Genomic DNA, 26,804 nt, shown 5'->3' with positions numbered 1-26,804 from the left:
CTACAAAAAAAATTAAAACTTTGTTTAAATAAAAATAATAAAAATTTTTAAAAGAGACCAATACGGCTACTCACCGTAGCTGAGGAACATTTAGCCATTTAAACAATTTGTATCACTCTCTAATTTGTATATAAGATCGAGACACAACACGTATGATGCAGTATCAGTCCTTTAGATGAGCAATTAGACTGACATTGAACACTAGAACTGGGAAAAGTTATTTAATAATATGCAACAAGATTTAAGTTTTCAAAATATTAAATATAAATTTTTCAGCTTTTTTTATTTTTCATTTTTATGTTTTTTGAGACAGTACCTCACTCTGTCACCCAGGCTGGAGTGCATTGGCACGATCACACCTCACTGCAGCCTCAACCTCCCCAGGTTCAGGTGATCCTTCCACCTCAGTGGAGTATCTGGGACTACAGGTGTGTACCTGTAGTCTTGGCTAATTTTTGTATTTTTTTGTAGAGATGGTATTTCATCATGTGGCCCAAGCTGATCTCGAACTCCTGGGCTCAAGTGATCTGCCCACCTCAGCCTCCTGAAGTGGTAGGATTATAGGCGTGAGCCACTGCACCCACCCAATTTTCAGCTTTAAGCAATTTTTATTTAAAACTTTGTAAAAATACAAAAATTAGCCAAGCACGGTGGCAGGCACCTGTAGTCCTAGTCTCCCGAGTAGCTCGGATTACAGGCGCCTGCCACCGCACCCTGCTAATTTTTGTAGTTTTAGTAGAGACGAGGTTTCACCATATTGGCCAGGCTGGTCTCAAACTCTTGACCTCAGGTGATCCACCCACCTTGGCCTAAAAAAAAAAATTAAAAATAAATTAGGAGGATCAATCTCACAATTTCCACCATTTTAAAGAGACAACCCTCACATCTCCCAGGTTCAAAATATCCTAAAGTATCTTCAACCTGGGTTGAGTCACTTGCCCCACCCCGGGACTAAATGCATGTGTCAGAGGGTTTGGGGTGCGGGTGAGTATTTAAGAACCATGTGGCTGGGCACAATGGCTCACACCTATAATCCCAGCACTTTGGAAGGTAGAGGCAGGAGAATTGCTTGAGCCCAGGAGTTTGAGACCAGCCTAGGCAAAATAGTGAGGCCCCATCTCTACAAAAAATAAAAAATTAGCTGGGCCTGGTGGTACATGCCTGTAGTCCCAGCTACTAGGGAGAGTGAGGCAGGAGGATCGCTTGAACCCAGGAGGTCGATTTGCACTCCAGCCTGGGTGACAGAGTGAGACCCTGTCTGGGAAAAACAAAAACAAAAACATGTGGACGGAGGGGGGTACAGGCTGGTCATGGAAGACAGGCATGTTGAGAGCACAGGGTGCTACAGATAATCTCTTGACATCCCTAACTGACAAAGAGAAGGCTAATCCCTTTTATTACTCTAGATCCCATTCTTTTCTATTCTGCCACTGAATAAGCCCTTACTAAATATCAGAGGTTGCTCTAAGCATTTGTATCAGTCAAGATACGTTAGGTTATAAAAACGCCAAATCACAGTTGCTTAATTCACAAAAGGGTCACTTCTTGCTCTTGCTACACACCCATTGCTGGGTGGCTGGATCTCTGCATTGTCACCCTCACTCCTGTGCCAAGCAAATGAAGCAGCCGCTCTTGGGCATAATTGCCCATCACCATGGCAGAAAGAAAGAGGAGCCATATCCACTGATGGTAGTTTATTTTGCTGTGCAGAAGTTCTTTAGTTTAATTAGATCCCATTTGTCAATTTTGGCTTTTGTTGCCGTTGCTTTTGGTGTTTTAGACATGAAGTCCTTGCCCATGCCTATGACCTGAATGGTATTTCCTAGGTTTTCTTCTAGGGTTTTTATGGTTTTAGGTCTAACAGTTAAGTCTTTAATCCATCTTGAATTAATTTTTGTATAAGGTGTAAGGAAGGGATCCAGTTTCAGCTTTCTACACGTGGCTAGCCAGTTTTCCCAGCACCATTTATTAAATAGGGAATCCTTTCCCCATTGCTTGTTTTTGTCAGGTTTGTCAAAGATCAGATGGTTGTAGATGTGCGGCATTATTTCTGAGGGCTCTGTTCTGTTCCATTGGTCTATATCTGTTTTGGTACCAGTACCATGCTGTTTTGGTTACTGTAGCCTTGTAGTATGGTTTGAAGTCAGGTAGCGTGATGCCTCCAGCTTTGTTCTTTTGGCTTAGGATTGACTTGGCGATGAGGGCTCTTTTTTTGGTTCCATGTGAACTTTAAAGTAGTTTTTTCCAATTCTGTGAAGAAAGTCATTGGTAGCTTGATGGGGATGGCATTGAATCTATAAATTACCTTGGGCAGTATGGCCATTTTCACGATATTGATTCTTCCTACCTATGAGCATGGAATGTTCTTCCATTTGTTTGTATCCTCTTGTATTTCATTGAGGCAACCTACAGAATGGGAGAAAAATTTTGCAATCTACTCATCTGACAAAGGGCTAATATCCAGAATCTACAATGAACTCAAACAAATTTACAAGAAAAAAACAACCCCATTAAAAAGTGGGCAAAGGGTATGAACAGACACTTCTCAAAATAAGACATTTATGCAGCCAAAAGACACATGAAAAAAATGCTCATCATCACTGGCCATCAGAGAAATGCAAATCAAAACCACAATGAGATACCATCTCACACCACTTAGAATGGCCATCATTAAAAAGTCAGGAAACAACAGGTGCTGGAGAGGATGTGGAGAAATAGGAACACTTTTACACTGTTGGTGGGACTGTAAACTAGTTCAACCATTGTGGAAGTCAGTGTGGCCATTCCTCAGGGATCTAGAACTAGAAATACCATTTGACCCAGCCATCCCATTACTGGGTATATACCCAAAGGATTATAAATCATGCTGCTATAAAGACACATGCACATGTATGTTTATTGTGGCACCACTCACAATAGCAAAGACTTGGAACCAACCCAAATGTCCAACAATGACAGACTGGATTAAGAAATGTGGCACATACACACCATGGAATACTATGCAGCCATAAAAAAGGATGAGTTCATGTCCTTTGTAGGGACATGGATGAAGCTGGAAACCATCATTCTCAGCAAACTATCACAAGGACAAAAAACCAAACACCGCATGTTCTCATTCGTAGGTGGGAACTGAACAATGAGAACACATGAACACAGGAAGGGGAACATCACACACCGGGGCTGTTGTGGGGTGGAGGGAGGGGGGAGGGACAGCATTTGGAGATATACCTAATGTTAAATGATGAGTTACTGGGTGCAGCACACCAACATGGCACATGTATACATATGTAACAAACCTGCACATTGTACACATGTACCCTAAAACTTAAAGTATAATTTAAAAAAATTAATTAAAAAAAAAAAGAAAGAAAGAAAGAGGAGCCATAGAGGTCTCCTGCCAGCCACTAAAGGCTCCCACCTGGAAGGAGGCACTTCTGCTCCCAGCTGACTGGCCAGACTTAGTCACATGGACAAGGCACTCCCACCATGTGCCAACCGGGGAGAATCTGAATATTTGGTAAACAGCTCTAATGACCACTCCAGCAGGTTACAAACATTATATATAATCTTCACAAGCACTACAGGAAATGTTACTATTATCTCTCTACTAAAGACAAGGAAACTGACACACAGAGGCACAGCAAGTGGCCAGAGATCACACAGCAAGCAACCAGTGAAGCCACTAGATTCCAAAGCCCATTCTCTTAACCTCATTTTGGTTTTTTGGTTTTTTTTTTTTTTGAGATGGAGTCTTGCTCTGCTGCCCAGGCTGGAGTGCAGTGGCACAATCTTGGCTCACAGGGCGAGACTGTCTCAAGGGAAAAAAAAAAAAAAAAAAAAGCCGGGTGGGGGATAGGTGTGGGGGCAGAACCTGGGTGTCCTGCCCATATCCCAGCCTACTCCAAGACTGATTTTTGAGTCCATGGAATTCTGTGAACGCAACACTGCAGCAGAGGCACCTAGATCGGATTATCTTTTTTTTTTTTAGACGGAGTTTCACTCTTGTCGCCCAGGCTGGAGTGCAATGGCGCAATCTCAGCTCACTGCAACCTCTGCCTCCAGGCTTCAAGCGGTTCTCTTGCCTCAGCCTCCTGAGTAGCTGGGATTACAGGTGCCTGCCACCACGCCCAGCAAATTTTTGCATTTTTAGTAAAGACGGGGTTTCACCATGTTGGCCAGGCTAGTCTCAAACTCCTGACCTCAGGTGATCCACTTGCCTCGGTCTCCCAAAGTGCTGGGGTTACAGGCATGAGCCACCGCACCCAGCCGGATTATGCTTTAAAAGGCATGTTTTCCCATGGCCGTGAGGGTCAGGGATTTTCTTTTTTTTATATATAGCATAGCGCCATGCCCTGGGAGAGGCTAGATGCTGGGGATACACAGGTGACTAAGAGGGTTCTTGCTGTAGGGAGGCTCAGCCCTTTAGGGATTAACAGGTTCCAATAATGGCACGGACTGTTTGTTTGTGCACCCTTGGGTCCCGTCTGCCTAACATTGTCTGGACACTATAGACATCTAATAAACACTGGGAAAGACCAGGAAAACACATGACGAAACACGCTAAGGGCCTGGAGAGGAGTAGGCTGAGGCTTAAAAACATTTAAATGCTCACATGACCACTTCCTGGACAAATGGCTTTACAATTGTCTCACCTTTTTCACCTGAACAACTGGAGCTGGGCCAGGCGCAGCGGCTCACGCCTGTAATTCCAGGACTTTGGGAGGCTGAGGCGGGCAGATCACCTGAGGTTGGGAGTTCAAGACCAGCCTGGCCAACATGGCGAAACCCTGTCTCTACTAAAATACAAAATTAGCCGGGCGTGGTGATGTGTGCTGGTAGTCCCAGCTGTAGTCCCAGCTACTCAGAAGGCTAGAGCATGAGAATCGCTTGAACTCATGACACTGCACTCCAGCCTGGGCGACAAAGCGAGACTCCATCTCAAAAAAACTGGAGCTGGTAATAGTACCCATGATGCAGAATTGTTCAGATTAAATAATATATGTAACACTCTTAGCTCCACGCCTGGCAAGCACTAACAACCATTATTAGTCTCATTAAGGCATTCACATTTTTAGGAGAAAGATGAAGTAAAACACATGTTCCTTTTGGAGGAAGATAAATGGAAGTGACATTTAACTTGGCCCTTGGGAACATCTTTGGAGAGAAAAAGGCATTCCAGGTGGGATGAACCATGAGCGAAGGCTGACATGCAGCATGTATGGAGCCCTCTGAGGATTCGGGATTGGCAAGTATGTCTTTGGCAACAATGGATTAGACTGAAAAGCCAAGTGAGATTCAGAGCTTAGGTCTCCCAGAGCTTGCTTTCTCCCTGGCCGGGAGCTCAAAGTGAACTTCCTAGCCTGGGGTGAAGCCGTCTTCTCAGATGTTGGTCCAGACCTAGATTCAAACTCTGCCTTGCCCAGACACCTGTGTGCTCTTTCACCTGGCACTCCTGACCCTGAGGTGAGACAACAGCCCCTAAGTGAGGACACTTGGCATGCATGAGTATAGATGTGTTGCTGAACGTAGAGGTCCTCGGCAGTGGTTCCTTGGTCTTTTGAATGACAAATTTCTTTCAGCCTCTGGTCAAAGGCTCTATGGAGTCTCTCCATAAAAATGCATAGGTGTTAAGTTTTGCATGTATTTTTGGACAGTGCATTATATCCCTGACACCTGCAGCTCCGAGGCTGAGAAGTGGATAGATGCTGAGGTCCCTTTTACTATGACCCAAAACCACCTAGGTAGGAATGGATGATCCAGATGCTATCACCCTCTCCCCACTCTGGGGTCTCTGCCTGCCAGCAGCAGCAGTATGCTGGGAGGAGGCTGGGATCAACCCACAGAAATACTTGTCTCTGAGCCAAGACATCCTGCCAGCACGAACCTAAATTGTCTTCAGACCCTCAAACCCTAGGGTCTAGTCCCACACCAAGCAGCCCTGAGTCATGTTATAAAGCCACTTATAGGATCTGAGGAACAAGGGGTAAGGTCATCTGCTTCCTTGCCAACATAAAAGAACACATGTTAAATCCATCAGCCACACCACTCCTTCTTCCCCTATCATGCTTCTCCCACTCCTGACCACTTCAAAGGACATAGGATCCCCATAAAATGGTGACAACAAATGGAGCCATTTTCATATCCTATTTTATTTTTGAAGTCAGTGTCCAGAAAGAAACCGATGATTCACTCAATCAACATGTAAGTGACTGAGGTATCCCTATATGCCAGGTGTGCAGGCTAGGGACCAGAGACACAATGGTTAAACAAGCCACAGCCCTGTGATCCTAGGGCTTACAACGCTGGCATAAGAAAATCCTTCTGGACTCACTGTCCCCATGCCTGTGACTGTCATGTGCCAAGTGCGCTTTACACAATCTCATTTTTCCCTCGACTCGGGGATAGGTTTTGAATCATTCCCATTACAGATACGGATGTTGAGGTTACTGAGTGGAAGAGGAAACCTGAATTCTGGTGCTGGACCCCAAAACTCATGTTAATTACCCACAGCCTCCCAAACATCAGAGGACCCAAACATGCCTCCCAATTCACTTCTCACAAATCTGCCCCATCTCTAGGGCCGTTCTGTAACATTCTCAGCTACTTCCCATCTTACAGAGGCAGACCCTCCTTTCAGGAAGCTGATCCATGCCCCTTCATAAGGTAGCTTCTCTCCCCCCTTGGCACACCACCTGGCTAGCCAAGGACAGAGCAGAGACTAGGGGACAGGCCCCAGCACCGGGTCAGCACCCACTACCTCCTCAGTGATCAACAGCGCCCACTGCACTTCAATGGGCACCTGCAAGTGGCACCAGATCCTCTTGCAACAATTCTTAAGGCCAGGCGCGGTGGTCACACCTGTAATCCCAGCACTTTGGGAGACCGAGGCAGGCGGATCACTTGAGAGCAGGAGTTCTAGACCAGCCTGGACAACATGGTGAAACCCCAGCTCTACTAAAAATACAAAAATTAGCCAGACATGGTGGCACACACCTGTAATCCCAGCTACTCAGGAGGCTGAGGCACGAGAACTACTTGAATCTGGGAAGCAGAGGTGCAGTGAGCCAAGATCATGCCACTGCACTCCAGCCTGTGTACAGAGTGACTTTATCTTCAAAAAAAAAAAAAAAAAATTCCTAGCAAGTATTTATTACAGCAGTCAGTGACAAAAGCCAGATCTAAAATCCTATCTACACAATAATCCTAGCCAGACAAAACAAATTCATCAAAAACTAATAGAAAATACTGAAATATAGGCCAGGTATAATGGCTCATGGCTGTAATCCCAGCACTTCGGGAGGCCGAGGTGGGCTGATCACTTGAGGCCCAGAGTTCGAGACCAGCCTGGGCAACATGGCGAAACTCTGTCTCTACTAAAATATAAAAATTAGCCGGGTGTGGCGACACACACCTGTAATCCCAGTTACTCAGGCTGCTGAGACAGGACAATCACTTGAACCCGGGAGGTGGAGGTTGCAGTGAGCCAAGATCATGCCACTGCACTCCAGCCTGAGCAACAGAGTGAGACTCTATGTCTCCAAAAAAGAAAAAACAAAACAAAACAAAAACTGAAATATAACTAAAATATTTAGTGTCAAATACCTGGTTTTGGCGGAGAGCAGGGGTGACTGTTTCTTAGGCATATTGGTTTCATAAGAACTTTTTCCCTTGGCTGTATTAGTCACTCCAGGGAATCGCATTCACCAATAAACGAAGCAACTGCATGCTGCCGCAGAAGCTCTGGCTACACTGCTGTAAAGGCTCAAAACGACCAAGTGGAAGCACCAGAGTCCATGAGGCATTTTATTTGTAAATATATGTATTACATCCCTAGAAAAAGAATCCCAGAATTTTCCCTCCTGTGTGTTTTCGTCTTGCTTCTTCATGGTCCATGATGCCAGCTGAGGTTGTCAGTACAATGAAACTATGGAGTGGAAAAAGAAAGTGCTAGTAAGTTTAATAGTTCAACATAGTACCTTCTAGTGCAGAAAAACATCAACACTCATCAGTGGTTATGGGCGCTTTCCTGTGGGGCACATAAGAACTGACAGTGCCTACATGAGCTGGTGCCTCATGCAGCGTATTAGCCATGACTCCTGCAACCCAAAGAGCCAAATCCAGAGAACCCAGCCACACAATCACACAGCCCTGACTTCTGCCCACACCATGAAACAAACTGCACTGAAAACAAAGGCTGGGAACTCCTTTAAATTTAAATGTCACTTTCTGCTCTCAGGTAAGGAGACTTTGAAAGTATTCGTATAAACTTGAGTTTGAATTGTGTTCCTGCCATGTACTGTACAATAGCTAAACTATTATATGGAGACATGTTCATTTGTACAATGAGTGGCTGCTTCATGAGTTACTGTGGGGATCACTGCAACAAGCATATGGTATGCAAATGTGCGGCATTAAAATCAGTATCATAATTACAAAGAGAAATGATTTTGGTAAGAGAATATCGCACCTGTAATACAGCAACCATGAAGTAAGAATACTTTCAACCAAGGCACCAGACGCATAATTTGGAGGGTATAAATTCTTAACCACAAAGATACGCATTTACTGTGTCAGCTCATAAAGTGCTTTACCAAAATTAAATCAGGTGCTAAACAGAGGAACTATTACCACTTTTACAGATGAAGAAATCAAGGCTATGACTTGCCCAAGATCTCATGGCTTTAAGGCAGAAAAACAACGGTTTGAACTCAGATAGGCTCTTAAGGACAAAGATTCCCAAACTAAGTTTTCCCAAAGGCCTAGGCTTAGAACTGATTCTGGCCCTATCTGGGATCACAGGGAACTATCTGCAGTGAGCCAAAAGGGCAGACATGAAAGTGGACACGACCCTCCTCTTCTGCCAGTCTAAGCTCTCACGCGCCTCTCAGAACCTGAAGCCCAACACATGAAATGTGGCAAATAGCCAGGCACGGTGGCGGGTGCCTGTATTCCCAAATCCACAAGAGGCTGAGCGGGGAGGATTGCTCGGGGCCAGGAAGCCAAGGCTGCAGTGTGTTATGACCACACCTGTGAATAGCCACTGCACTCTAGCCTGGGCAACAAAGTGAAACCCTGTCTCTCTCTCTTTTCTCGAGACAGAGTTTCACTCTTGTTGCCCAGGCTGGAGTGCAATGGCACATCTCGGCTCACCGCAACCTCTCTCCCAGGTTCAAGCTATTCTCCTGCCTCAGCCTCTCAAGTAGCTGGGATCACAGGCGTGTGCCACTAGGCCTGGCTAATTTTGTATTTTAGGTAGAGACGGGGTTTCTCCATGTTGGTCAGGGTGGTCTCGAACTCCCAACCTCAGGTGATCCGCCTGCCTCAGCCTCCCAAAATGCTAGAATCACAGGCGTAAGCCACCGTGCCTGGCCAACCCTGTCTCTTTATAGAGAGAAAAGAAATATGGACAACACTTGAGCTAATTATTAGGTCAAAATGGTTAAGAGTAGACAAATTACCACTGCTTTGCTTTAAAAAGAAAAAAAAAAAACCCTCAAGTCAAACTGCATCACAGCAATTCTTAGCATTAACTTCTTTTAATTAAGGAAAGGCCAACTTACCCAAACTGGCGGGATGGAAGCAGATTATTCTGCCATTTTTCCAGGTCTTTGAGTTGCACGTCAAATCTGGGGCTGATCACTCCGCACTATAAAATAACAACAAAAAAAAATTCTTCACTTTACCTGTAACAGAAAAACTGAATAACACAAGATGACATTCATAAATAAACAGTCCTCCAAAGCAACCAACCCAGCATTCAGATGGGTACCTATTCTGTGCACAATGCTTGACATACTTTTCAAAAAATACACCTAAGTAAGACTATGCATGCCTAGGAGAAAAAGCAAAGGCACGCAAAGAGATGGAACAAGGCAATACATGGCAGTGTCAGGCCACTGGCATGCTCCCTGTTGGCTGGAGAGCTGTCCAGGATGATCAGATTTTACATAGCCTAGAGATCAAGTCTCGACAAGAGAGACTACAGCCAACCCTTTCTTATATAATAAGGCTGAAATAAAATCGTAGGGTCTCAAATCCTGAAGCTCTACAAATTATTAGAATATCTAAGGAACATGCTGCACAGGCACTGAACTAAGAATGCTGTTCCCACCAATGAAGTACCATTACATATTTCCAAGAAACAATGTCCTACAGCCCCAGACAAATTTTTCCAAACAAATCTGACAGACAGAATGATGGAAGGCAGAAAGAGCAAAGGGCTTGCAATTATCTCATCTCGTGGCTACTGGGACATGGCAACAATGATCCTCCCAAGTAAGAGCTCGCCAAGAGCTGCCATCACTCAACTACATGCCAGCCCTAAAACACTACTGAAGAAAGTCCACTAACTGAAGACCCTCCGCTCACAAAATCTGCTCTAAAACCACAGGCACACTTGAAAAACACTTCCAAAAGCAGAGATTGACCCACAGAAACTGAAAATGGGCTTGTCAGAAAGGCCTAACTGCTCTACGCCAGGAAGCCTGCTTAAATTCTCCTACTATTACCCCATCAGCTATGCTGTGACTTGACTAACAAGGACAATCTCACAGCAGATTACAGAAATGCAGGTCTAGGAATATGGCAAAACTAGTTTTATCCAAGCAAGCTATAGTGAAAGATCTTTCCAAAGTCTGCTGCATGCTGCATCCAAGTTTTATGTTGATTCCAGCAGCAAAAATCCTTCTCATTCTGGTAGAATTAAAACAGCATACCCTCTCCCAACCCAGAAGAATCCTAAGAGGATGTGATCAAGGCCAGAATTTTAATCAATCTAGTCTTTACACACTATCTTACTTCCAAGCTCAATTTCCACGCCAAGGGTAGGTCCATGTCTTGCATGAAAGCAATGGAGGAGGACATTCTCTTATAAATGGGGAGAAATGAAATTCCAAGAAACCAAAAATTGTTTGCTTTGCCGAAAGTCACAGAGCAGGCCAGGCACGGTGGATCACTTGAGGTCAGGAGTCCCAGATCAGCCTGGCCAACATGGCAAATCCCCGTCTTTACTAAAGATACAAAAATTAGTCAGGCATGGTGCCACTCACCTGTAATCTCAGCTACTAGGGAGGCTGAGGCAGGAGAATCACTTGAACCTGGGAGACGGAGGTTGCAGTAGCCAAGATCATGCCACTGCACTCCAACCTGGGTGAGAGTGAGACTCCGTCTCAAAAAATGGGCAGAGAGCAGCAGGGCCTGCATATCAACTGTTATAGGCTAGAATTTTTCAAACTGGCATACCACAGAACAAGGGTGCCACAAATAAGTTCCATTTACAGAATGCTCTGTTCAAATTTATTTCTCGGCTGGGCCCAGTGACTCACACCTGTAATCCCAGCACTCTGGGAGGCTGAGGTGGGAGGATCACTTGAGCCCAGGAGTCCAAGACAAACCTAAGCAACATAGCGAGACCCCACCTCTACAAAAAAGTTAAAAAAAAATTAGCAGTCACAGTGGAATGCATCTGTATTCCCAGCTACTCAGGAGGCTGAGGTGGGAGGATGGCTTGAGCTAGGGAAGCTGCAGTGAGCCAAGATGGCACCACTGCACTCCAGCCTAAGCCAGAGCAAGACTGTCTCAAAAGAAATATAAATAAAAATAAATCAATCCTATTTTGAGGTGGGGTTCTAATGGCTACAACTAGAACAAAACATGACATACTGAAAATTACCCTTGCAAGTTCTTCAAATCTTAGGGAGTCTTGCCCCGTCACCCAGACTGGAGTGCAGTGGTGCGATCTCAGCTCACTGTAACCTCCGCCTGCCAGGTTCAAGCAATTCTCCTGCCTCAGCCTCCTGAGTACCTGGGATTACAAGCGCCCGCCACTGCGCCCGGCTAGTTTTTGTATTTTTAGTAGAGACGGGGTTTCACCATGTTGGCCAGGCTTGTCTCAAACTCCTGACCTCGTGATCCGCCTGCCTCAGCCTCCCAAAGTGCTGGGATTACAGGCGTTGAGCCACCGTGCCCAGCTAGTTCTTCAAATCTTTAATAAATACTTCAGCAACTCACCTTCTGGGTCTCTTTCCCCACTATCTGTTGCAATAAACACAGGGGTGTCCCAGGGAGAGAATACAGTCATGGGTTCTTAGTTTCTGTTTCCAGTTGGGCCAGTAAGGCCCCTTCCTCATCCCTCTTTTCCATTTATCACTAGAGACAGAAACTAAATACCATGGTTTCAGGCTGCTACAAGTCTAAAACAAAACAACAAAATAAGGCAGGTTGGACAAGCTTGGACTAGAGGATCTGCCTCCTCGCAAATCTGAAAGCTACAAACCTGATAGGAAGCACAGTGGACACCTCAACTAGCTTAGACACCTGCCCCCAAAACACAGGCAATCACTTAAACCACAAAGACAGTTTTACTTGGTTAAGGTGTTGACAAGTCAAACTGAAAAGCAGCATAGACCCCAAAGACCTATGCCAGCAAAAACAGAAAAAGTATTAATATTGCTACTTAGAAAGCCCCACTTACTCAAACATAAAGATTCCATTCAAAAAACCCAACACATCACTGAGAGGAAGGACACAGCACCTTGGACAAAAGGCTCAGTGGCCTTGAGCCACCGAAGTTCAGGCCAGTGAGATGGGTAGTATTAACATCCAGATACCAGTACCAGGGTTGGTTTCACCCCCATCTCTCCTGAGACAACTTATACCCCATAAAAACACTAGGTCAACTGACATAATCCTAGCACAATCAACCCAGGAGAACAAATGAAGTTACATGTGTCAATTTTTAAACCTTTTTAAAGTAACTGGATAAAGCAAGTATGGCACCACTACTCAGTACTTCCAAAGGCAATTACAACATTTAACGCCACATTAAAAAATTCTTAAAGCTTTGAAATATATAGATCACTCATTCTTACCTTGTTGAGCCTGCCTGTGAGGTTCACAACAATTTTCCCAGCTCTGTGGTCATCAATGATTTCAAATTCGCCAATGTAACCTACAAAAGATAACTGACTGGATTAAATAAAAGACATCAACTTGAGAGCTAAATCCCTGTGCTCTAGCCTACTCAATTCTTCACTCTCTCATCACCTCAGTGACTGCTTCTCCAAGAAGCTGGGAGAAGCCAGTTGCTCTGTATGAGAACTAAGTTTTACAACCTAACATATAAGATTTGGGAGACAATACCCAAAACAATCCACCTTGCAATTCTGAAAGAAATTATTTTCCCCTTGACCCTCCCTTCACTGCTTCCCATTCCCAAAGACTACTTTGTGCCAAAGAATTGCAATAATCCCATCTTTCCTCTCAAAGAGCTCTGAGAAGATCTCAAGAGTCCTTTCTTTTTTTCTTTTTTTGTTTGAGATGGAGTCTTGCACTGTCGCCCAGGCTGGAATGCAGTGGCCAATCTCGGCTCACTGCAACCTCCACCTCCTGGGTTCAAGCAATGCTGCCTGCCTCAGCCTCCAAAGAGCTGGGATTACAGGCGCCTGCCACCACGACCGGCTAATTTTTGTTTTGTTTTTTGTGGTTTTTTTTAGTACAGACGAGCTTTTGCCACGTTGGCCAGGCTGGTCTCGAAATGAGCTCAGGAGTCCTTTCAATGGCTTAGATTCATTTAGCTCCCAAACACCTAGCAGAGCTTCTTTTTCCAGCAGTCCTACTCTAAGTGACTCTTTAGCAGTTTCAGACTATCCCCTCCTCCACAGCCCACAGTTCAATTGCATTCGTTCTCAGGTATGACAGACATACTTTGGTCCCCCATAATTAATTTCTACAGGACTGATTTCTTAAAGAGTCTCACATCAAAACATAAAACACCGCGGCAGCAGACTTACCATGCTTCATCATCACGGTGAGAAACCGGACGATGACTTTGGAGCACGGCCTAATAAGCACCTGGCGTTTGCCTCTCTTTTCGGCATTGTTGATGCTCTTGAGAGCATCCGCCAGGACATTCATGCGCACCATTGTGGCTGTTCAAGGAAGACAAAACAGGAGGTTTTACTGGCATTGCCAACATCAACAGACACCAACCATTACACTGCGGAAGTATTCTTTCTTTTCTGGCCCCACCTTGGCGAAGTTTTCTTAAGCCTAAGCAGGCTGCTTCTCCACTTCCCACCACCCAGGAAAACTCCTATTTACTACGGTTGTTGAAAACAGGTTATCGGGACGTCAGCCTGCACATTTTGAAACTCATTCATTCACTAACCACTCTTCTTCGAATCGTGCCACACACCAACGTCTGGAGGCAAAAAAATGTGGGACAAAATCCACTTGACACAAGAAAACGTCAGAACTGGCAGCAACTACCAGCTACGGAAACGAAAACATCGGGTACAGTCGATCAGTGATTCAGAATAGAAGCAGAGTATCATCGACAACATTTTCCAAATTGCTGAAAATCAGCAGATTCTGTACTATTAACATTGTACTTTAAATCAGTTCACTCTCACTTACCATGAACACATCTAACTATTAAACATCCATCTTCGTGCCATTTAAAATTGAGTCCAACAGCAAGAGCCATAGTGACAAATAGAAACATTTTACATGCTGTCAGACTGGACTCTCTTCTAATGGGCACGAACCGCAAACTACACTGAAGTTTTGAAAACAAGTCTTGAGTATGGAGACCAAAGTGCCAATAGTAAAGAGAATAACTTAAATCCCTTAAGTTCAAAAGTGTCTAAAGAAAAACTCCGCGGCCCAGAAGATCCAAGTTGGCACCCAGCAAACTGCCAACCCCGGCACGATGCAGCTTTTACCTGCTGGGTGGCCTCAGCCTCCCAAGCTCCCAGTGCGGCCGCAGCAAGAAGCTGCACGGCCCACCAGCCCCGATGTTGCCCGCCGCCCGGGACCAAGGCGCTGCCTCAGCACTAAAGGGAGATCCAGACGCTCCGGCCCGAACCGGAGCTACCGCCTAGCTGGGCAGTTGAAGGCTCCGGCTCCCGCCAGCGCTGCGGCCTGCACCCCACGGCCCGGGATCCCTGGAGTGCACAGTCTGGGGTGCCCAGGCAAGGCTCTCCTCTATGCCTGTCCAGGAACCGGCAAGGCCAGGATCCTCGGCCAAGGAGGGGGCCAGCCTCCTCGCAGGACACCAAGACCGAACCTTAGATTGCAGGATGGCGCCGATGGCAGACGGATGAATTGGAGCTCTCAGAGAGTGCTACTCACCGGCGCGGAAAGATGGCGGAAAGAGGACGGGAGGGGAGAGCGCACGGAGTTATGGGAAGCGGGAGAGCTATCGCGAGACTTTCAAAGGACCGGCAAAAACAAGGACCGCCTAGGAGAAGGACGAGGAAGGCGGAGCCTCCTCAGGGGTTGGCAGTTGAGAGTCGATGGAATCGACCTCCCCCGGTGGGGCCTGGGAGAAGCAAGGTGAGCGGTTCGTTGGAGGTTCGTCTACATTTTTTTTTTTTTTTTTTTTTGAGACAGAGTTTCGCTCTTGTAGCCCAGGCTGGAGTGCAGTGGCGTGATCTCGGCTCACTGCAACCTCCGCCTCCCGGGTTCAAGTGATTCTCCTGGCTCAGCCTCCTGAAGAGCTGGGACTACAGGGGTGCGCCACCACGCCCGGCTAATTTTTGTATTTTTAGTAGAGACGGGGTTTCCCCAAGTTGGCGAAGATGTTCTTGATCTCCTGACCTTGCGATCCGCCCGCCTCGGCCTCCGAAAGTGCTGGGATTACAGGCGGGAGCCACCGCGCGGGCCTTAATTTTTATTTTAGTTTACTTTTGATACGGACTCTCGCTCTGTCGCCCAGGCTGGAGTCCAGTGGCGCGATCTTGGCGCACTGCAGCCTCCGCCTCCCGGGTTCAAGCGATTCTCCTGCCTCAGCCTCCAGAGTAGCTGGGATTACAGGCGCCCGCCATCACATCCGGCCAATTTTTATATTTTTAGTAGAGACGGGGTTTCACCGTGTTGGCCAGGCTCGTCGCAAACCCCTGACATCAAGTGATCTGCCCACCTCGGCCTCCCAAAGTGCTGGGATTACAGGCGTGAGCCATCACACCCAGCTAAAGTATCTTTTTTTTTTTTTCATTAAAAAATAAGTGAAGCTCAGACAAAAGTCACCCAACAGTTGTTTACTGAGCACCCATGTACCAGACGCTAGCAAGGCCCTGGGGTACGAGGTGCCCACACAGGCACCATTTAGCCAGTTCTGTCCCTGCCGGTTCTTCGAGCTTCCTCCTCTCTCACACGTCATCATTGGCCCCTGCTCGTTCGTTGCATTTCCTCTTCCCTCTAGCATGGTGCCTGGATATTTGCTAAATAAATAAACTTAAACATTTTTGTTTTTAAAATTTTTCATAGACAGGGCCCTGCTCTGTTGCCCAGTCTAGAGTGCAGGGGTACACTCGGCTCAATGCAACCTCAAACTCATGGACTCCAGTGAACCTCCTGCCCAGGCTTCCCAAAGTGGTGGGATTACAGGTGTGGCCACCATGCTCTTAAAGCGTACCTTATAGACATGTAAGGACCACACAGCGTACTTCATTAATCAGATTCAAAAATCCAATCGTAAATATTATATTGGCTAAGTTATAAAGAGAGACATGAAGATTCCAGCTTTTTTTATTTTTTCCCCTTTTACACAAAACAAAGTAGAAGAAATAATACAGGATTAAAACTGCAAAAGTAGTTAATCAGTAGAATATGTATACATAAAAAAAAATCCAGATAGGAAGACAGGCTTATTTACAATGAAAGTAAGGTAAAATTAAGGTAGTTTTCTTATGAAATATTAAAAAAAAAATCAAACATATGCTACAATGGGCACCACTGTTTACAGCAATATTAAAGAGAAAACAACACTTATTTAATAGGGACAGATATACCACAAGGTACAACATCAGTGCAATAAATTCACAAAACTATATTACAGCTAGTTAATCAGTTTAAGAATTGTTCCCACGTCAGTCACATTTTTTGGCCCTCAGAAGTTCATTCCTAAAGATTTCAACTACTCTAAATTTCTAGCTACCAAGAAGTTAAGAATGATTATAAGAAGCTTTCCAAGGAGTTACGAAATCTTTGTAGACCAGAGGCCAACTATCATCACCTCAAGTCTGCTCTCACCAACAGCCCTTGTGTTTTTCAGGGAGAAATCTCTAGGAAAAAAGTCAAGACACCAGTGTAGTCACTATCTCCCATGTGAAACCTAGGGGACTAAAATGGCCAGTATTACCATAAAATGAGAATTTTGAGGTTTACCTTAAAAGGCTTATTCTGGTCTCAAAAATTAGGTAAGATTATCTTCTACTGAAATGAATCTTGACTGGACATAGAAGACTGCTGTCCTTTTGCTGGTCTTAGAGTGAAAGGCATAGACATAAGTCTTAACCTACTGTATACTATAGCTAATGTCAGCTGAAAATCTGAAATTAAAAGTATGCTAGAAATCCTAAATGCAATCTTTTGGAAGTCTGCTATTAAAAAGCCTTTAAGCATTTACTAACTTCAAGTCTAAGTGCAAGGGGACAAAAGCTTAAGCCTGTCAGACATTCCTTTTTTTGGACAAAAAGATCAAAGTTTCCTACAAATTGCTAAGCTTTGCACAAGGGAGAAGCCTACACGTACTAGCGCATGGAATCAGTTTCACTTTATTTCATGGGGACTCTTCTCCCACCGGAAAGAAACAGAATGAGGAATGAATCTTAATTGGTCTCTTCATCAGAAGTGGTAAACTTGGTCTCTATATTCATGAAGTCAGACAGTTTTTTAAGCAGACTGTGGAAGCAGACAGAACCAGCTTCCTGTAGCCACAGACCACTGCATGGTATCTAAGCTAAAGCAAAGATGAACACTTACCCAGATTCACTTGAACTGTACTAAAGGGCAAGGTTCACCACTACAAAAAGGAAGTTGTCTAAAAGCAAGAATTCAATTAACGCTGGATAAGAACAATCAAAACAAATCATACACACTAATGAGTTGTCCATGAAGCCAACTGCTAAGAACGCACTCAACTATGCGCGACATGAAGACACTATGCACAAAGCCTTACTTGGCGAGTCTGAATTTCTACTAACTAAGGGCAGAGTGAGGGAGAGCAAAGAGCTACTTCCGTAACATTTTAGTATCCAGATAGTACAGCAGAAACCGTTCCCAGGGCAATGGGTGCTGCATTAATCAAACTGATTAAGGCAGATGAATCATTCATTTTTCTTTTCTTTTTGTTTGAGAAGTTTGTTTATCTCCCTCTTGGCCATTCCAATGTACTTCGAAATGATTCCATGTTGGTTTAGTCCAGGAAGCAATAGTAAGGAAGTCACTTAAAATAAAAAAACAAACAACATTAAGGAGGCAGCAATTAACTTGCTAAAGGTTATCACTTTTTTTTTTTTTTTTTTTTTTAGACAAAGTTTCACTCTTGTTGCCCAGGCTGGAGTGCAATGGCGAGATCTTGGCTCACCGCAACCTCCGCCTCCCAGGTTCAAGCGATTCTCCTGCCTCAGCTGCCCAAGTTGCTGGGATTACAGGCAAGCATGCACTACCACACCTGACTAACTTTGTATTTTTAGTAGAGACGAGGTTTATCCATGTTGGTCAGGCTGGTCTGGAACTCCGAATCTCAGGTGATCTGCCCGCCTCAGCCTCCCAAAGTGCTAGGATTATAGGTATGAGCCACCACGCCCAACGACAAGTCTCACTCTTTTTGCCCAGGCTAGAGTGCAGTGGCACAATCTCGGCTCACTGCAACCTCCACCTCCCAGGTTCAAGTGATTCTCCTGCCTCACTCCACCAAGTACAGTAGCTGGGATTACAGGCACCTGCCACCACGCCCAGCTAATTTTTGTATTTTTAGTACACATGTGATTTTGCAATGTTGGCCAGGCGGTCCCCAACTCCTGACCTCAGGTGATCCGAGGTTATTACGTGTGTGTGTGTGTGTGTGTGGAGTGCAGTGGTGTGATCTCAGCTCACTGCAACCTCCGCCTCCTGGGTTCAGGCGATTCTCATGCCTCAGCCTCCCAAGTACCTGGGACTACAGGTGCGCACCACCACATCCAACTAATTTTTGTATTTTTAGTAGAGACAGGGTTTTGCCATGTTGGCCAGGCTGGTCTCAAACTCCTGGCCTCAAGTGATCCATCCACCTCAGCCTCCCAAAGTGCTGAGATTATAGGCTGAGCCACCGTGACCAGCCAGTTATTACATTTTAAAGAAGGTAGGTTCCTAGATTATTAAACTCTGTAATGGGAGGAAGCAACGTGAAACCAATTACTTCCACTGAGATGTATCCCCAGAAACTTCTGCTCTCATCCCCTCTTCCACCTCAGAAAATAATCATTGCTTATTTTTACCTCTTGCACATTACTTTCTACCTTGGTTATTGCATTGTTTTCACTTTCTGTGAGACCATAATCGTATTTCTATATTCCCACAGTTCCTTTTCGGTGTCTAAAACTTAGGAAGTACTCAGTTGTTTACTGACGAAGTTACAGTTAAATTTCACTGGCCGGGATGTGCCTGTAGTTTTTCCTCAAAGACTTACCTATCAGGTAGGTGAGAAGCAGGTTGTGGACTTGTTGTCCCACCCAAGCAACCGCAGCAAGGGAAACGATCATGGTCATGAAGTACTAGCAATGAAAACAACAAGAATTTAATATCAAAACTTCATGTGACACCATAAATATATGTAATTTTTATTTGTCAATTGAAGAAGAGTGTTTCAAAGTTCAGGAAATAATTTAGCTTTTATTATCACTTTTCTTTAAAAATTCTTAGATTTAAAAACCTATTCCATTGGATCTACTTTATAGAATTTGGATACATTTCTTCCTAGAATTACTGCAATTCTATATGTAAACATTTTATGATATAAATTATGCGATCTTTTCAGTTAATAACTTCACCGAGCAGCCTCACAATGTGAAGCTGACAGATAAGAGAACAGATGAACAGATGCTTTCCTTTTTTTTTTGAGACAGAGTCTCATTCTGTCACAAAGGTTGGAGTAAAGTGGTGCAAACAGCTCACTGTGCAAGCACAGCTCACTGCAGCCTCGAACTCCTGGGCTCAAGTGATCCTCAGCCTTCCGTGTAGCTGGGATTATAGGCATGAGCCACTGTGCCTGGCCTAAACAGATGCTTCCTAAGTATATGGCTTTTACTATTATTTCAGTAAGAAAAATGAAACAGAAGAATTTTGTTTTACTAGAATAAAAAATTAAATGCAAAAATGTAATTTTTAACTTTAAAATGATTCGGTCTAATTAATACAGGTAAACATTTATGAATGTACTTAGGAATTAACCAATGAATAAGTTTCAAATTATAACTATTAAGACAAAAAGGCAAATTGACTCAAATCTTAAAATTTTATTGTACTTAAGTCAAAGCAAAAAAAGTACCATCTTAGGTTTCTCTTCCTTTAGTGTGAAGAGGCGTTTCCACCAACCAACAGCTCTGCGTCGAGTTTTTACTAGATTGCTGCAAATTTCATGGAATCTTTGCTGTTGTTCAGTGGTCCTAGAAAAAGAAATTTGCCTTTTGCTATAAACAAATCGTTAGAGTTGACCAAAACACAACACCCTATTCAATTTAAGAGCTATCTTCTAAAGAGAATCAAAATAAAAACAATGTTTCACCATTATCTTATGTAGGTGAAAAAGTCCTTCCACCATTAAGACACCTTTTATAGCACAGGAGCAAGTTTTTACATAAACTGGGCAAGTGTGTGTGAGAGAGTGTGTGTGTGTGTGTGTGTGTGTGTGTGTGTGTGTGTATGATAAAGAAATGATCGTCTATGGCTCTGAAGCCACATTTATTTAATGGTAGTAAAAGACTCATGACTTCTACGGGCCATAGAGAAATCAGTATAAATTTGATTTTGCTATTCCTAAATATTCTTTAGATCCTAATAAATTCTGCACTATACCTATCAGAATCCCACCAAACAGCTGTATTTGAACACTCTTTAGAAAGATACTAACTACTAGCATTTAACACATAACACCCCCAACTGGGCTTCATACATTTGATGACAAGGCAGCAATTAACAGCTCAAATCTAAATTCTTCTTTACAAATTTAGTCCCCGGGAGGGAAAATATAATCAACAAACAGCACAGCAGTAAAAATCCAACAAGAGACCCTCTAAGAAAACTTTTATATTTATAATGTTTTTCTTGGTTCTGAATTTTTTTTTTTGAATTGCCTTTGCACTGTCTTTGCTACACAGCTATAATGGCTGCTATTATTGCCCTGTGCTGAGGGATGTGTTGCCTTCTCTTCTCTAGCCCTCATCTCTGTAAAACTGCAGTGATAGATAAAGTAGAAGGATTTCTGCTGAGCCCTGGAACTTCTTTTTAACAATGAGACGTTATTTCTTGCCCATGGTCAAGGCTAGATTGTGGCTATGCAAGAGTGTTCTTTCTTCCCTGTAAGATCAAAAAAAAAAAAACAAAATCTGCTCTATCAATAACTGAGTCACATCATGAAACTATCAGTGGTTATTCCTGCAAACTTTCCTCTAGGAGTTATAAATTAGCAGACTGGAATGTTATCTGGCTAATAAGGCCAAGGTCAGTGATTTATTTCCTTTGCTAACTCTGTTACATTGCACATTCAGAAACTTGCCCAAAAGAGCCAACAACATTGATTCATTACTGCAAGTGAAAAACAATTCAAAGGACAGTTCCTAACACTAATCCATTCCGCTGTTGGGGGAAACACCTTTAAATATTGTCAATTATATCACAATTTAAGCAAACTTGGAATTTGTTCTTAAAGATCCATAAGGTACACATTTAAAATTCTTATATTTACAGAATTATTTTGCAATTTGCTATCCTCTGAGATACAAACAACCAAAGGCACAAGTAGAATACTAACCAAATAAAATAAACAGCCAAGGATAGAATAGCAGCTGAGAAGAAAAAATCTATTCCAACATGTATTTTGGCTGATTATTTGAATCAAAATTCAACATGCTAGAGAAAGTTAAAATAATTTTAATATGATCCTTATCCACTTAACTGTATCTGAGGAGTTCATAAACAACCATTTAAAGAATGGTATAAATAGGCCGGGCACGGCGGCTCACGCCTGTAATCTCAGCACTTTGGGAGGCTGCGGGGGGCGGATCACAAGGTCAGGAGATTGAGACCATCCTGGCTAACATGGTGAAACCCCGCCTCTACTAAAAATACAAAAAAAAAAAAATTAGCCGGGCGTGGTGGCACGCCCCTGTAGTCCCAGCTACTCGGGAGGCTGAGGCAGGAGAATGGCGTGAACCTGGGAGGTGGAGCTTGCAGTGAGCTGAGATCGTGCCACTGCACTCCAGCCTGGGCGACACGGCGAGACTCCATCTCAAAAAAAAAAGAACGGTATAAATAAAATCAGCAACCCATGTGTATACAGCTTGAACCTCTTCGGAAACACTTGGTATTCACTTTGTTAACTGCCATTCCACAGGCATTTAATAAATAATTGCTAAATGAATTTGAATGAAAATCTGCCAGTTTCCTTTTCTGTATTCATTCAAAAATAATTTGTGAAGTTATTATACTATCCTAAATATCAATGGAAATGTAAAAATGTATATGTACATCTACCATAAAAGAACCATGGAGTACAGAAAATTCATAGTTTATATTTAAATCAGTTATGACATTCTTCACATAAATGCAATAAATCTAATGCTTAGGTGTCTGATGGTTAGACAATTATCTCTGCTTATTTACAGCATACTAATCAGCCACCAAGTTCAGTAACTACACAGAAATGAGACTGCCAAATCATTATGCTACCTACCATTTATTGGAGCCAAAAATTCTAGGCGCTAGAATGGGAACAAGGTAGTCAGCCAAGCACAAAAACATAACAAAACAGGAAACGCCGGACAGAACAGATGGATCTAGATAGTAGATAATCCTGTTAAAAAAATTAATAAAGGTTAGAAAAACATAGTCATTATTACTCCTAACTAAACATGTCTAACTTAACTATTCACTTAACCCACTGGCCTCTCAGAGAGGCCATTTTTCTTCTAATTTTCTCACAAGTGGCTTTCCAGAGGCTTTGTGACATGCTGATATCATAGCTGCAGTGGTTAAGTAAGTATCAATGGACAAAAGCTCTTTGGAGTTCTCAGCACTTTTTAAGAGTTTAGGGAGGTGGGGGACTAGGGGAGGGATAGCATTAGGAGAAATACCTAATATAGATGAAGGGTTGATGGGTGCAGCAAACCACCATGGCACATGTATATATACCTATGTAACAAACCTGCACATTCTACACATGTATCCCAGAACTTAAAGTATAATAACAAAAAAAGAGTTTAAGGGTCTGGAGGACAAAAAGTTTGGGAGTCACTGATTTCCTCAAGTGCTTTAGGTTACCAAGTTTACAGAAGTACTACAAATTCTGGAAACTACAGGTGCTTATGAGAAACACATTCTTTATGGGTTCTTTATGGGTTATATATTACAGAAGACTTAAGGCACTCCCACAAATAGAAGCTATATATTAAAAAGTCTTTATTAATAAGAAGCACAACCCATAGTAATCTAATAGCTCACTTACAGAAACACCAAAGAAACCACACCCATGATGGCAGGTGGAAACCAGGCTCTTTCCCATCGGAGGACTTTATCAGCCATCAGCATCACTTCTCCCCATCCTTGCAGCTGTTCTTCCAGACTTGCAGTCTCTGCAGCCTAAATACCACCGACATTTAAAGTGATCATTTTACCACTCTCCACGTTTTTGTGGTTCATAGACTTCAATTATTTTAAAGCTCCAAATACAAAAAATAACCTCTTAACCAAATTGCCAATTTTAAACAAGTTGGTTTCTGAAAAACTGCAATTTCAAAGATGAAAACCCAATGGGTTTTTCTTTTTTTTTTTTTTTTTGAGACGGAGCCTCGCTCTGTCACCTGGGCTGGAGTGCAGTGGGGAGATCTCGGCTCACTGCAGCCCCCACCTCCCGGGTTCAAGCGATTCTCCTACCCTCAGCCTCCTGAGTAGTTGGGACTACAGGCGCACGCCACCACGCCCGGCTAATTTTTTGTAGAGACGGGGTTTCACCATGTTGGCCAGGCTGGTCTCAAACTCTCGACCTCAAGTGATCCACTCACCTTGTCTTCCCAAAGTGCTGGGATTACAGGTGTGAGCCACCAGGCCCAGCCTAAATATCCTTTTAATGGTCACTTTTCTAGTCCAAGCACTGGGCTATTCTTTTTTTTTTTATGAATATACAAGGCTTTATTAATTCTACTTTGTGTTTTCAAGTTGCCTTTCTACTAAAGCTTCAGAATACTTTGCATTTTAAAGTTTACAGTTTTCCACTGGCTTTTTCAATATCAAATTACAGATAAAGTTTAATATTTCCATGTAACAGACTTAGAAACTGACCAGTAGGATACTTGGTGACATTCCTCAAGTTGGGCTATTCTTTATATACATGATGTAACTTAATCCTTACAGAGAGCCACAAGGTAGGAATAATTAGACTCATTTTACAATTAAAGAAAGTGAGCTCAAAATGGTTTACTTTCTCAAAGTCATACAGGGAATCGTGGCAGTGCCCAGAGTATTAGTAAAATGAAATAACTTTAAGTTTGTTTATTTCAGATGGCTAGAATCGATCCGTTGTTTTTGTCATCTTATTGATTTAAACCCTTCTAAATCCATTAGGAAAGAATTTCGCTGAACAGCATTCAATTTCTAAAATAGCTCTTTGTGTAATGGAATCACTCAGATGTTGACATTCATTGGACAATTAAGGAAAACTACTTTCACCAAATTAAAGTGGCATTTTAGGGTCAATATACCTCCTCAATACAGTGTTTCTTACCACTTAGGATGTCATTTTGATTATACTTCAAATTTCTCTGTGACTCTGAACAGCCGAAAGTGGGCCTCTAGGATGAGCTAATGTGGCAAAAGCCCTTAAAGCTGGTTTTGGTAAAGGAAGAAAAATTTAGAATAAGAAACTGAAGTGTCTCTATGTTATCAGGCTGGATGCAGTGGATCGTGCCTATAAAGCCAGCACTTGGCGGGTCGGGGGTGGGGGGGGCGGGGATCGCTTGAGCCCAGGAGATCGGGACCAGCCTGGGCTGGGACCTTGTCTCTTTGTAAAAGTCATTCACTGGAAATCATGCAAATGACAGAACAAGGCACTTAATCTTAACAAAGACGCTCGCTATCTGTGCCACGGTGAGCACTAGTGTGATCTCAGTATTTCTGACTTTATATTCCATGCTTAATACTAGTGAAAGAAGAGACTACTACGTGTGGGCACTCTGCTGAGCATTTATACTTCAATTAATCTTCCCAACAACCCTTAAAAAAGGTGTTATTAGTGTCCCCATTTTACCAAGGAGGAAACAGATACACAGAGGTTAACCGATCTGCATCCAAGAAATCCACGACCAAAGGCTTTGCTTTCCTTAGAGTTATATTGCTCTGCTGGAAAGAGAGTTGGGAAGCAGGAGCTCTAGCCCAGGATTTGTCATTTCAACAGGGCTTGAGCAACTTCTTTGTGCTTCAATTAATCCTCTTAAAAAGATCCATGCTGAGGACTAACTATGTTAGAAGGAGTGTGTGTTTAAAGGAACAAACCATGCCATTTCTAAAAGCAAATATAAAATCACGCACAATCAAAACTGCCCTGAAGTCACGTCATTGGCCAGCGTCTGGGCTCTTGGAAGTTCAAAAGCCCCTAAGTAAATCTTTGGTTCCTTTATTGATTGCTGGTATGTGACCTGCAGTCACTAGGGAAGGGTAACTGAGAATACGCAAGGATATTTCTCTTGTTTTTTGCCCACATGGTGCGCTTAAATTCATAACAAATAAAAATGTGTCCGCCTATGATACCATCTCACTGCAGTTCCTTCGGATCCCTGCTTATCACTCTAAAGCTGTTTCCAGTAGTCCTGTGACCCCATCCCCGCCAGACTTCCAAATTCCAGACAAACGCCAAGATATCCCATTGTCTGTTCAGCTGGACCCCGCTCCCGGTTCCCCACGGTGAGCTCGCAGCCTCCCTGTCGTTTTAAGTTGTACCAGCTCTAAGAGAAATTCTGGGCAGTAGTCCTTTGACCCTCCACCCTTGTCCAAGTTTTAGGGGGACAAGAAGGCAGGCACATCCAGGTTAAGATCAAAGACGGGGAAAGTCGAATACGGCTGGGGCCTGGGCCCCGAAAGCGCTAGACAGGCCCCAGGAGGCCTTCTGCCCCCACCTGCACCCCAGGCTAGTGTCGCAGCCCCTCTGCCTCCCACTTCCTCCTCGACTCCTACTCGCGGTGAGGAATCACGCGCCCTCCTCGCCCCGTCGCGCACCGTCCCTAGGAAAGGTAAGGGTTCGACACCCAGGAGTCACCCAAGAAGCCCGAGGGCCAGGCATCGTCGCCTGCCCCTGGAGAGAAGGGCCGGGCCGGCGGCGGGTGACAGGGACAAGGCCGCGGTGTTTGAGCCCACGGACGTCTGGAGGCCTCGCTCGGCTCCCGGGGGACAGGCGGCCAGGGCTCACCAGCAGGTTGGTGCTGCGATTATCTCCCTCAGCCATCGTCTCGGGGATGCAGGCTCTACGAGCGTAGGCCACCTTCACAACGAGCCCTCCAACCGAGACCCGCACGGCGACCACAGCGCGAGGGAACGCCCCGCAGGCTGCTTATATCGGTCGGCCGCCCTTCCCGACAGCCCCCAAGACGCTCGCTCCTCATTGGACAGACCGAGCTCACGCCTCAAGGAAGCCGGGCCAACCGAAGCTCAGCGCATGGCTTGAAATCGAGGTCAAAGGAGAGAGAGGCAGCGCCGGGCCGAGGGGGAGGGGACACGGAGTGCCCAATCAGCGCCCAGGGACTGCGCGACGCCCCGCCCAGGACTGTGGGAAGTGT

The 26,804-nt window shown here is 44.1% G+C and overlaps 2 protein-coding genes across 4 annotated transcripts; both read right to left on the bottom strand.

Moving 5' to 3' along the window:
* Nucleotides 1–806: 806 nt before the first annotated feature.
* Nucleotides 807–15,234, bottom strand: RPS15A (ribosomal protein S15a). 3 transcript variants are annotated; one of them, XR_009211811.1, is made up of 6 exons: nt 14,168–14,585; nt 13,791–13,928; nt 12,870–12,949; nt 9,561–9,646; nt 7,603–7,924; nt 807–2,406 (listed from the first exon to the last, which is right to left on the bottom strand). XR_009211811.1 is itself a non-coding variant. In XM_032144653.3 (5 exons), exons 2-5 carry the CDS (start codon nt 13,921–13,923, stop codon nt 7,831–7,833), a joined length of 393 nt encoding a protein of 130 aa, XP_032000544.1. In that variant the 5' UTR covers nt 13,924–13,928; nt 15,068–15,158; the 3' UTR covers nt 6,116–7,830. The 3 variants fall into 3 exon arrangements, 1 of the variants encoding a protein (XP_032000544.1); XR_009211810.1 differs by lacking the exon at nt 14,168–14,585 and adding an exon at nt 15,133–15,234 and having other exon boundaries at nt 808–2,406; XM_032144653.3 differs by lacking the exons at nt 807–2,406; nt 14,168–14,585 and adding an exon at nt 15,068–15,158 and having other exon boundaries at nt 6,116–7,924.
* A 1,278-nt stretch (nt 15,235–16,512) lies between these two features.
* Nucleotides 16,513–26,606, bottom strand: ARL6IP1 (ADP ribosylation factor like GTPase 6 interacting protein 1). Its single transcript, XM_032144650.2, has 6 exons — nt 26,438–26,606; nt 23,486–23,619; nt 22,715–22,834; nt 20,312–20,429; nt 19,454–19,538; nt 16,513–18,229 (listed from the first exon to the last, which is right to left on the bottom strand). Exons 1-6 carry the CDS (start codon nt 26,471–26,473, stop codon nt 18,111–18,113), a joined length of 612 nt encoding a protein of 203 aa, XP_032000541.1. The 5' UTR covers nt 26,474–26,606; the 3' UTR covers nt 16,513–18,110.
* Between the last annotated feature and the right edge of the window lie 198 nt (nt 26,607–26,804).

The sequence above is a fragment of the Hylobates moloch genome, unplaced genomic scaffold (genome assembly GCF_009828535.3).
Source record: "Hylobates moloch isolate HMO894 unplaced genomic scaffold, HMol_V3 SCAFFOLD_23, whole genome shotgun sequence".
Taxonomy (NCBI): Eukaryota; Metazoa; Chordata; class Mammalia; order Primates; family Hylobatidae; genus Hylobates; species Hylobates moloch.
This window is presented reverse-complemented; position numbering and strand designations above follow the sequence as displayed.

Bases quoted from the DNA above. Each gene is read 5' to 3' on its own strand.
- RPS15A (XM_032144653.3), bottom strand. From the start codon at position 13,923: ATGGTGCGCATGAATGTCCTGGCGGATGCTCTCAAGAGCATCAACAAT. The intron at 12,950-13,790 runs GTAAGTCTGCTG...TATCTTTTGTAG, and splicing joins CACCGTGATGATGAAGCATG to GTTACATTGGCGAATTTGAA. The intron at 7,925-9,560 runs GTAAGTTGGCCT...TCCACTCCATAG, and splicing joins CTTCCATCCCGCCAGTTTGG to TTTCATTGTACTGACAACCT.
- ARL6IP1 (XM_032144650.2), bottom strand. From the start codon at position 26,473: ATGGCTGAGGGAGATAATCGCAGCACCAACCTGCTG. The intron at 23,620-26,437 runs GTGAGCCCTGGC...GGTGGTATTTAG, and splicing joins ATCGCAGCACCAACCTGCTG to GCTGCAGAGACTGCAAGTCT. The intron at 22,835-23,485 runs GTAAGTGAGCTA...TTTTTTTAACAG, and splicing joins GTGGTTTCTTTGGTGTTTCT to GATTATCTACTATCTAGATC.